Source organism: Merops nubicus, unplaced genomic scaffold, assembly GCF_000691845.1.
Source record: "Merops nubicus isolate BGI_N331 unplaced genomic scaffold, ASM69184v1 scaffold3077, whole genome shotgun sequence".
NCBI lineage: Eukaryota > Metazoa > Chordata > Aves > Coraciiformes > Meropidae > Merops > Merops nubicus.
This window is the reverse complement of record NW_008619381.1, coordinates 4864-16023: the sequence shown is the minus strand read 5'-3', so window position 1 is coordinate 16023 and position 11160 is coordinate 4864. Positions and strand designations below refer to the sequence as shown.

General features: G+C 51.2%; 1 protein-coding gene across 1 annotated transcript; it reads right to left on the bottom strand.

Moving 5' to 3' along the window:
• Positions 1–1781: 1781 nt before the first annotated feature.
• AMZ1 (archaelysin family metallopeptidase 1) lies at positions 1782–9662 on the bottom strand. The gene is made up of 6 exons (XM_008943745.1): positions 9359–9662; positions 8562–8729; positions 7550–7678; positions 7277–7440; positions 5556–5732; positions 1782–2351 (listed from the first exon to the last, which is right to left on the bottom strand). The coding sequence occupies exons 1-6, from the start codon at positions 9660–9662 to the stop codon at positions 1782–1784; spliced, it is 1512 nt and encodes a 503-aa protein (XP_008941993.1).
• Positions 9663–11160: the final 1498 nt, after the last annotated feature.

Here is an 11160-nt window from a genome sequence, read left to right as displayed (position 1 = left end):
TTTCCCTTAGGCAATATTGTCATCCTGACTTTATGGCTTCTTTCTGGGAAGTTTCTAAAGTTCAGCCTAATGATTCAGTACAGAATCGAGTAAGAGCAAACAAGGCAGAACAAAAAGTAACCTCTTGCTTCAAATAGTAAATCTGTTAAGGCAATGACTGAGTATTGGGGCAGTGTGTGGGCTTGTAACTCAAGCAGGATGTGTTTGGGAAATTGCTGCTGCTGGGAAGAATGTCCTGGATGAGCCCCCTGCCCGGGCGGCTGCCAGGAGAGGGCGGCAGCGGCGGCTGCGCTGCACAGCCTGGGAAGTCTGTTCCCAGGCGCTGGCGTCAGCGGCCCCAAGCCAGGCTGCCCTCCTGCCCTCTGGGAGTCGTGCGGCTAGGAAGTGGCTCCTGTTTCCAGAATCCACTCCAGTTTATGATGAGATCATGTTTTGTGCTCACCTGCGTGTGCGAATCTCGATGTCTCCCACTGCTCTTCTCCCTTCCCACTCCAAAAACACTTTGTGGGGTTACTCCATGGTTTGGGGCCCTCCAAGTGCACTGGGCTCAGGAAAGCCAACGCTATGAGGTCCTCTGAAGGAGACATCCTCTCTCTCCTCCCAGCCAAACTGGGCCCAGTCCTACCTGCTGATGTTGTTAGATGGGAGAAATCTGAAGTGTGGCCATGTAGCTGTGAGCTACGGAGAGCTGTCAGTGCTGAGGTCTGAGGGAACTGGGGATGGAGAGTCAGCCCTCTCCCAGTGTGCTGAGGGGAACTGGGGATGGAGAGTCAGCCCTCTCCCAGAGTGCTGCTGGTATGGAGCTCGAAAATCCACTGGCCTCTTGAGCTCACTCTAGAAATAGCCCGAGAGGAACAGCATGCCCTGGCAGTGCCAGGCAGGCTCTGCAGCTCCTGCTGCCAGCACAGCACCCGTTCCTCTTCCATGGGGGACTTCTGGAGTGGAGAAGAGGAAAGGGGCAAGGGTGGTGGCTTCTGAAGGCAGAAAGAAAGGGATGTGGGTGGTGTTCCCCCTCCTAAGTTAATAATCAATGTGTGTGAATGTTCTCAAAGGTTTTCCCTCCTGTGCCAATCTACAGAGGATGTGAGTAGTCACAGCTCCCAGCTCCAAGCCTGGCTTTGTTTGAACTGAGGCAGCTCTGGAGATCCCCTTGAGTGTCCGCCAAAGGCCCTCGTCACACTCACGCTGTTCGGTGTGCAGACGAGCTGCCAGGGATCTTGCTGCTTTACTTGCTGACTCTGTGCCTGTCCTCCTCCATCTCTCCCCTCACTCACAGCATCAGTCTGTCAGCCTGGGTTGTACTCCTGCATTCAGCACAACCTCCAACTGATGGGGAAGCAACCACAACAGAGATGAACATTTGGTACAGGAGGAGAGCAGAGGGAGAACTATGATCTGTGCTGAGGACTGAACTGCTGAGCAGAGGAGAGCTCTGTGTGTGGGAGAGCTGCCCTGGTTTCATTTGCATCTGTTTGTTCAGATGGCCCAAGACTGTGTGAACACGTTTAGCATTTAGCATGGACTTTAGACCTCGTGAAATATGGCAAGAAAATGCGAGCACCTACCTAGGATTTGATATGGGTTTGGAGCAGTGCTGTCCCTCAGACCAGCACAGGAAAAACCCTTGGAGAAGAACGGATCACATCAGAGACAGGTTAGCAATCTCAGAAAAAGAAACACCTTTTATTCCTGGGGGGAGCTGCTGCTTCTCTGACAGCAACAACCTGTGGTAAGAAAGGTCAGAAGCAGGGCAGGGTCCCAAGGCGTGGGGCAGAGCCAGCCTAGTTCTCCTCCCACCGCCAGCGATGAGGGGACGATTCCCCTTTGGACAGTTTCCTGGAGCTCAGTTTCCTGCGCAAGGAGGAAAATTTGTCTCCAAGAACTTTCCGTAGCCCGGTGCTGTCCCTGGCAAAGGGGAGGTCCTTCTTCATGGCAGGCAGTTGTCCTGTGAACATCTCCCACCTAGCCAGGGCATCCACGGTCTTGTCTACTTGAGCCAGTTCCTCCTCGGAGACGTTCCTCTCCAGGGCAGCAATGCACATCTCCAGCCACAGCTCATAGTCTTTAATGGTGTCTGTGGGCTTGCTGGGCCCAGCGGGCTGGGGCTGGCTCTGCACCTCCGCCAGCGAGCACAAGTGCTCGTCCTGCTCCAGCTCCTGGCTGATGGAGAGGGCCTGGCTGCACGTGTCTGGTGTCAGCGGCTCGGACAGCGAGGTCACAGCCTCAGAGTCATTCTCACAGCACATCCCCGAGTCTGAGCTGAACGGGAGGATGTCCTCTGAGGCAGAGAGGTCTGCTGGCTCTTGCCTTGGCCACGTGGACAACACAGTCTGTGTCCAAGCATAGAGCTTCTGCGATGAGAGCACAAAAGGTTTCATTTTAGAGAATGAGAGAAAACAGTTACACCTTTCCCAGGTAAAGGGAAACCTGTTTGTCAGGGAAACCTTTTACCTTGGGTGGCTCAGCTTCAGATGCTATGGTCCTCCCTGCCAGGAGATGGGTTCAGATAACTCATGGTTACCTTACGTAGCAGGGGCTTTCTCATATCCCATTTTCTTGGGGCCAGCATCTGTGGCAGAGCCTACCTCCAGTCAGATGTGGACTCTATCTGCACCATTATTGAAGGCAGTAGGACAAAACAGCACAAAATCACTCCCTGCTGTGTGGATGTGATCTCCACAAGAGCCAAACCAGTGCCTCTCTAGAGGAAGCTTTGTAATTATAAAAGCTCCTGAGACAGTGGTGAAGAATTTTGTTTCATCATGTTGCTCACTGCTGTGGTAATGTGCATTTTACTCCTAAGAGCAGCTCTTCCCCTCTCAAGCAGAAATGCACAAGTGGGAAGGCTGGGCTCCAGGAAAGAATTAATGAAAGGAAAATGTCTGAGACAATTTCCTTTTTAAATATTAAATGCTACAATGGGGCATGTAACAGATTGCTTCTGGCACATTTCTCCCGTATGCTTTGGGGGGAATGAATCCCCATGCTCCAGCCATTGCTGGATAAAAGATGAGCTCCTTGTCTGCCTTGTTGGCACGTGTTGAGGTGATTTGGTGTGGTTTTCAGCCTTTTCACTTCCTTGTGGCCTGTTTACTCATCTTTACTTTCTGCAGCTCCCAGCTGAGACCGACGCAAAGCCCTGTGACTGCTCTGGGTGGGCCACAGGAGGGTGACATTAACTGGGTCTGTATGAACCTGTGCTGGGTCTGTACGTGCTGAGCTCAGGGTGAGCTGAGCTGTTTGAGAAGCAAGCAGGAGATTTCCAACCCTGCAGAGCTCCCTTCTCCTGCAGTACCCCACTTCTCCCTCCCCCTTCCCTCCTCTATTGCTCTCTCTTCAGGCAAGTGACAGAAAGGATAAAGAGCTCAAATTGAGTGGGTGGGAGAAATGGGCCCTGTTTCTCATTTCAGTCTGTGCAGGAAGCCTCGGGGAAGAATTTCATAGAAGAATAAAATGGACTCTTTCAGCTAAGTTAATCCACCCTGCCCCCTCCCTTTGGGGCAAGAAAAAAATGTAAAGGGACAACATTTCTCCTGCCTCATCCCACCTCCTATAGCCCTTCCCTCCCTCTGGGTTTAAAAAACAAAAAAAGGCACCAGATAACTGCAATAGGAGCCAGACTAGGGCAGGGGACAGCAAAGCAATCTAAAAACTGCAACCAGCCCATTATTTTATAATGTCTCTTGAAATCCCCAAGAGCAGTGGATCTGAGGAGGAATCACAAGTGCTGCTTAGAATAATTCCCAGGAGAAAACGCTGCTGAGGATGTTCAGTGTGTCTGGATTGTTTCAGGCAAAAGGAAGGGATGATTGACTCCAGGTTACTACCATAAACCCCAAAATCTTTCCTTCCTCTCACCCTCTGGGTGGTTTATCGATTCAGATTTGGGAAGGGTTTGTAGGGCTGCAGCCTTTGGCTACGTTCTCCTGTTCACCTAGAAAGGGATGGTCTCCTCACGGATTGAGCTGACCTGCAGGTGGGAGCATTGGACATGGATGCCCACCCGAAGTTTGCATGGCCCCTGCAAACTGACCCTGCTGCTGCGTGCAGGGCAGCCTGGCATGCTGCAGGAGCAGCAGGTGGAAGCCTTGCTTCTGGTGGGGAAACACCGTGAGAACTGAGTTGCTTTCAGTTTTCAGGATGACTCTTGCTGGAATAAGCAGCTGTGCTGGAAACGTGGAGTGGTTTGGGGCGCGGCTCCCGTCAGCTGAGGGGCTCTTCCTCCTGCACAAGGGCTGGTTTCCTGTCCCCCGTGCTCTTCTGCCCGTAACTGTGTCTCAGTCACAGATTCCAGCAGCACGACCTGCTCCTGGCAAGGAACAGCTTTGTGTCTGGCATTTCCTGGCTTCACTGGCAGTGTCTGGGCTGCTGTGTGGCAGGTGGGGAGCCGTGTGAGTTTTCCAGAGGGAAACGTGACTTTGGAGTTACACTTGGGCAGCCACAGTCTCTCAGAACATGCTTAGCAAGTAACTTTGCTATCTGATATTGTCTCTAAGTGCTTTGTGCTCTTTTCTGTCAGATTCCTTAACTATTTAATTCATCTCTGGCATTTATATTTCTTCTCAGTGCTCTAGCAAAGCCTCTTACAGAGATTATCTCGACTCTCATACCAGCTTGTACAGTATCTAGCTGAGCTTTTCCTTGGCAAGGAAGCACATGTGGCATTTGGCAAGTGTATCCTCTCTTCAGGTTTGTGTTCACTGTTGCCAAAGGATGTTGAGCCAATTGCAGTATTTACAGTATATGTAAGGGCAAAAATGTTTCTAGAAAAGCTTAATGCAGAAGGCAGTTCTCTTTTAGAAAGCAATGTCTGGGTGATAAATCAACCAGAATTTATGCCACTGCTAATCTGGGCAATTTGGACACCTCTCAGACAGCAGCAGGGACCAAACAGCCATGGAGCCAGAGATGGGTCTAACACCACTGCAGATGCACAGATAAGCCTCAAAACCACATACATGTTTGGGGTGTGTCCCCCCCATGTCCTTTGCTGTGCTTCTGTGAGTCTGATTCCAAGCTGAATGAAACTGGAGGCCTTCCCATTCTCATTCTGTGTGTATCTTGTTACAAGCATAACCCACAGTCTTTGAAATGGGCACCCGTGGAGGATCTTGTCTCTGAACGTGACATGTATGAGACTGGAATTATAACCAGGGAGCAGAGAGGGTGCTGAGAGGGAATGATCTCATCACTTCTATTCCACCAGCCATTTGGCTACTACGTCTCAGTTTTTAGGCAGTAGAGTTAGGAAACCCCTTTTAGAGCTAAGGGCACTACTCCTGATGTCATCTAAATGTGGTGTCAGGAGCTTTATGGGTGGGAAGGAAGAGAAAGAAGATGCGTCTGGGGCCCTCCACTTATTAGGGGGTAATAGTTTGGGATCCTTTCTTGTATTCTTAAACAGAGGAACTGCAGCAAAAGTACACATTTAATATTTCCTCCCTGTTTTGAGGGGGTAATAATTTTTAGTCCTTTCTTGTATCTTTAAAGGCTTTGTGGTGAACTGCTCTGCCCCCGCCCCCGCCCCCGGGCCGGGCTCCCGGCTCTGCTCTCACCCGGTACCGCTCGATGAGTTTGAAGCCCACGACGTGCTGCAGCTTGCGCAGGCAGATGGGGCAGGGCTCCAGCGGCCGCAGCACCGCCTCCTCCAGGCTCAGCGCGCCCTGCATGATGCACCGCAGCCAGCGGCACGGCCCCAGCCCCAGCAGGTGGCAGAGCTCGTGGCAGGTCACCTTGCAGGAAAGCAGAAAGGGCGGTAGTGCACGGCCATGAGGAAAACCTCCTGTACCAGGGGGGTGACGGAGCACAGGAGCCTCCTCCTCTGGAGGGACTCCAAACACGCCTGGCTGTGATCCTGGACAACCTGCTGTGGGTGACCCTGCTGGAGCAGGGGGTTGGGTAGAGGACTCCAGGGGGCCCTTCCAACCCCCACCATTCTGGGGTTCCATCACTTTTGCTTTCACTGCCTCCTCTTCCTTCTCTGCTGTTCCACTTTCCCCACTCCCCAACAGTCTAACGAACTCGTCCAGCCCTGGCAGTCCCCCAGCCTGGGCTTTTCTGGGGTGAAAGTGGAACGTGGCTCCCTTCCTCCCAGGTACCCCAACATCCATGGTTGTTTGGTGAAGGAGGAAGAGAGGGGGTGTCCTTGAGAAGCAGCAGGGGGAAGACCCTGTAGATAGCATGCTCAGAGCTGCAGGGCAGTGCTGCTCTTCCTCTAGTCCCCAAGGACAGTGTGGTGTTCATGCTTGGGGTTTTGGGTTTGTTTTGTTTTAAGGGGGGGAAAAAGAAATAGCAGTCCCACAGGGGTCTGAAAAGAGCAGCACAGTCCATGTGAGAAATCTGTAAGAAGCTATTGGCAATAACAGAGCTGGGGCCTTCCAAAGTACATGCTCTTAACATTTGTGCCAAAGCAAAAACTAAGCTGGAGTCAGCTGGCCAAGCATGACTGCCTTGGGAATTGGCAGTCATGGAAAGGCTGAGGATGGAGGATTCCCCTCCTCCCTTCGCCACCTAACATCATTTGACATTAGTACAGGAAGAGATCTCAGACTAGAAAACCCTGAGCAAATACCAGGGGAGGCAGGGGGAATGGCATCAAAGGCTGCTCCCTGTGGGGCAGCTTGGGGAGAAACACCAGCAGCAGAGCTGGCAGGAAGGCAGAGGGGAGCTGCTGGGGTGAGGGAGGACAGCACTTGTGGAGAGGCTGTGTTGGAGAGGAGTGGGGTTTAAGGGCATCCACACACAGAAGCATGTACAAATTCCTCTGAGGTGTCTTTCTTGGCCATCTTTGTAAGCAGGTCTGGCAAGTGGTCCTCTCCCCTCTGAATGCCAGAGTCTGAGGGAGACAGAGTCCTCCCTTCCCAGCCACCCCTCAGTTAACACACAACTCCACCAGGCAGTCTGATGAACCTCCACGTACTGTATCCCTGATCCAACTGCCCATCCATTGCCTGATAAGCAAAACACTCAGCTTACCCAGATGTGAGCCTGGGAGCTGGGCAGGGGTTTTGTCCCAATGCTGCTCCATGATCTAAGGCAAGTCCTGAGGCCTCGCTATACAGCTGATGCTCTAGTTTGCTCCAGGGGCCAGGGGAGTAAGAGGTGTCTATGCAGTGCACTGAAATACACACTCTAAGACTCAATTAAGCGGGTGGACTTAGCTGTGTGTCTTCTGGGAGCAGAGTGTCAGTGGGCTGAGATGTGGGTTATGCCCAGCCCTGAAATATTTAACCCTACATGGCAAGAAATGTGGGGTGCAGGAGATCGCTGGCCCTACCTTACAGCACTGGACCATCTCTTGGGCACTGAATGGCAACGTCCGGTCTCTGCTTTCCCTGCTGCCTTCACACAACCTTTCCTTCTGGTTGAGTGGATTCAAGCTGCTACAACCAGCCTGGGGGAAGTCCCCAGAAAATCTGGCAAAGCTGCAGACTCCCACTTCTGTAAAGAGAGGTGTGTACAAGTTAGCCATCAGCTGCCTTATGACTGTCTCACCTTGGGCAGCATGAAAAGAAAGGTGTGCTAAGAGATGGTGGGACACCAATCCCACCTTGTCCTGGCAGGAATTTGCTGAATGTGAAGCTCCAGGTCTCACAGGGGTAAAGGTCCAGCAGAGTGAGTCCAAGGACACACAGGGCATCCATGGGCTTGTTGTTCTTCAGGAAATTCAGGATCCCATCTGGACAAATAAAAGAGAGATCTTCATTAAAATGAAGCATCCCTGGAAGACATGCAAGAGCCACAGTTCCTGCTTCTCATGAGGAGGAAGATGTAATCCAAGCCACAGCTAAGCAGAGCTGCTGGATTCAGCATCTCAGAAGGAGAACCGTGGCTGTGTAGCCCATCCCCTCAAATCAGAGTAGGAACAGACCTGGCTTTGGAAGTGGTGCTGAGCACAGAGTAAAGACAAGGCAGAGCTTAGTGCAGAGATGTAGGTGAATTCAGTACTAACCCATGGAAATAAGCACCTGGAAGCAGAAGATTTTCCACATAGGGATGTCAGACCTGAGCTGCAGCAACTGCACCGCTGGGTCTGAGCTGAGCATGTGCTGCCCTCGATACCTACAAACAGCTCACTCCAGATGGATGTTTGTGCAGCCTGAGTTTGGCAGCTGACAAATCCATTTCCCTGGGGAGCTGCGTGACACTTGAACCCGAATTTCCTAACATGAAAGGCCAATGAGTTCCCCCCCTGCACCACCCAGGCCACTAATTTACTTTGGCTCTGGACAAGAGATGGGAGCACTCAGACTACAGCAAATGAGCCCAGCCTTCCCGCCGAGCTGATCCCATCGCTCTGCAGAGCTGGACCTAAACATAACACCACTGAAAAACACAAACAGCAGAGGAAAAGATGATGAAAGTCACTTTGTTTTTTATTCCTGTTTCCAGCCTCGAAGTTCTGTGTTTTCCATGGGAACAGGATTTCTCCCTTTTCACTCCCTTCCTCATCCCCTCCCTGCTCAGGCAATGAAGGGCTATTTCAGGCATTTCCTAAGGGAGGGCTCGTGCCTGTGTGCCCAGCTGATGTCTCTGTGGGCTCCCAGCTCCCAGGTCCTTACCTGCATGCAGCTGCACCCTGTCCGTGTCCCGGCTGTGGCGGTAGCAGCAGTGAATGGAAGAGATGGGGATGGAGGGAAGGCACTTCACACGGAGACCCAGGAAGAAAGACTCAACACAGCTCTGGAGGGAATCCAGCAGGGAGAGCCCGGCAGGCCCTTCGGTTAAGTCTGAGAAGAGAAGTTCTGTCATCAGTTCCTTAAGGCCAGGGTGAACCACAGGGTCTGAAGGGGTTGTGTGGGTCTGGCCACAGCAGCTGCTGAAGGGCAAAGCTGGTCTGAAGTTCATTGCTGACTCTGGGATGTGGATGACATCTCTAGATGGTGTTACAGCTACAGAGGAGAAGAGGGGGCTCTCTCTGAGAGGTGGCTCGAGGCATTAGGACACTCTCTCACTAGCTGAGCAGATGTGCTCAGAAGGTTGTCTTCTATTTAAGTTGTGCAGAAAGATTGATGTGGAATGGGTGGCTGGTTTTAATGAACCATCAGGGACAGGGCTCCAGAAATGCTGCTTCATCCTCCAGCATTGTTTCACCAGTAGATATGGATGTGTATGCCCACACATTCTCATAGCAAGTCCCACCCAGGGGCACACACACCATTTACAGGGCAGCTCTATGGATGGTTGTCAGCACAGCTTGTGACTGTGGGCACATCAGAGCCTTTGGTACCACACTTACCTTTGCTGTGGCTGTTGCATTTTGCAGGTGAGTCCCTAGAAGAGGGTGTTAGTAGCATCCATCACCACCCCCCTCCCTCCTGTGGCTTCCCAAGTGGCTCAGCAAAGGCACCTGCATTACCTATAGGCTGCAGGTAAATGTGCTTTCGATAGAAGCTCTGCTTCCTTCTCAGCATGGCATGATAGAACGTCTCAAAGTCCTCGGGGGCATCGGGGTGGCTGAGGAGCCAGTCGAAAGCCGTGCGGATGAGCAGGGTGCAGAAGAGCGTTCTCTGGGGGTTGTAGGCTTCCGAGAGGAACAGCTTCTCTGCCCTGGAGAAAGCTTTGGCATAGAGCTCCTGCAGGGCTGGGTTGGTGGAGATCAAGGCGTCCTTCAGAGCCCGCGGCCCGAAGCTGAATTCCTGAGCGTGTTTGCACTGCAGCATCCTGAGGAGACCCACCAGCTCTGCTCTGCCTGCAGGAGGGGACACGACCATAAGCACCTGGAAGCAAGGAAGCTGGAAACCTCCTCACACTTGGCTCTCAAAGCACTCTGCCCCGAGAACTCACCTGTCAGGTTTGATGGGAGCTTATAAATGCTGTACATAGTGCTGGCCAGGAGCCCTGTGGCATTTACATGGGATTAACAGCTATAGGGTGCTCTACATCTGCATGTACATCACTGATTTATGGACAACATACCAGCAGATGGTGCTCAAGAATGCACAGCCCCATTATCCCTACCAGACACCTGATGAAATCAGTTTGATTTTTCTTTCTGGGTATTCGGGTGTTTTTTACTCTCTCCTGAAGTCCCACTAACACAGGGCATTCCTCTGTGTGTTGTGCAACCAGCTGCAGTGGCCCTAACATGATGTCAAAAGGTGGTGCTCCTTTTTCCTTGGGCTAATCCACATTCCTTGGGGCTTGCAAAGGCCATAGGTCCATGGCAGGGAAAAAAAAAACAAAACCAAAAACAACTAGATCTTGGGTTTTATTTATTGATCTATCAGAAGCCTAAACTGCTGATTTACTTGACAGCAGTGGAAGCAGCTGTTCACTGCTGACCATTTCCTCTAACAGCTTTTAATCCTCTCTCTTAGGTACTGACTCAGGGGATCTGGCAGCTTGCAGTGCTGTTGTCAGGCTGCAAGATGTGGGAAGGTTTCCCTCAGCCTGATCCACAGGTGGGACCTGCTGTGTGAGGTTTGTGTGTGCTGCTGCTGCCTCTCTAGCAAGAAATGTACGGGCCCACTGCCATCGTGTCGCTTCATGAACAACTTCCTGTCACACTGCGAGCATCAAGAATGCTGGTGATGATGTAAAGTGGTAAATAAAGAGCAAATTAAAGACTGCAGCAGAAAGAAATTCAGAGCAACCTGGAAATATCCTCTCCAGGGTCCTTTCTAAGGCCAGCGTTTTCCAAAGCTGCAGAAGTGAAGCCCCTATTTCCCATTGCAGTTTAGATTCCAATAGGCACCTTGGGGGAAGGGAAGAAAGAGAAGAAATAAAGTACAACCCTGTGTCTAACCTATGTCTGGATCTTTCCAAAGACATCCATTGTTTTGTAAGGAGATCATGCCAAGCAGAACTAGAGTATTCTGGAGCAGTACTTTGAGCAAAGTTGCCTACCACAGGGAAGTGCTTCACCTGTATCCAGCAGAATGAAAAATAGAGAGGTATATATGCATGACAGCACAAGGTTTCTAGCAATAAGTATTATTATTATCTTCTATCAGGCAAGTTAATACTAACTTAAAAGAAAGCAGACGAGCTTTCTAGGTGGATAAGCAAATATATGAGCTGCTGACCATTACCATTGTAACAGAAAAAAAAAAGAAAAAGAAAAAGAGATGAAATTTTTTTTTTGGGAGGAACTGGTTAAATCTGTCATTTAAGTAGGTCTGCAGCCTAGTTCTGTCAGATAAGTGACGTTCAGTGGCC

Excerpts from the sequence above, each read along its gene's own strand:
- AMZ1 (XM_008943745.1), bottom strand. The coding sequence starts at position 9,662 with ATGCTGCAGTGCAAACACGCTCAGGAATTCAGCTTCGGGCCGCGGGCT. Across the intron at positions 8,730-9,358 it reads CATTTACCTGCAGCCTATAG|ACTTAACCGAAGGGCCTGCC; the intron begins GTAATGCAGGTG and ends TTCTCTTCTCAG. Across the intron at positions 5,733-7,276 it reads AGATGGTCCAGTGCTGTAAG|GTGACCTGCCACGAGCTCTG; the intron begins GTAGGGCCAGCG and ends CTTTCCTGCAAG.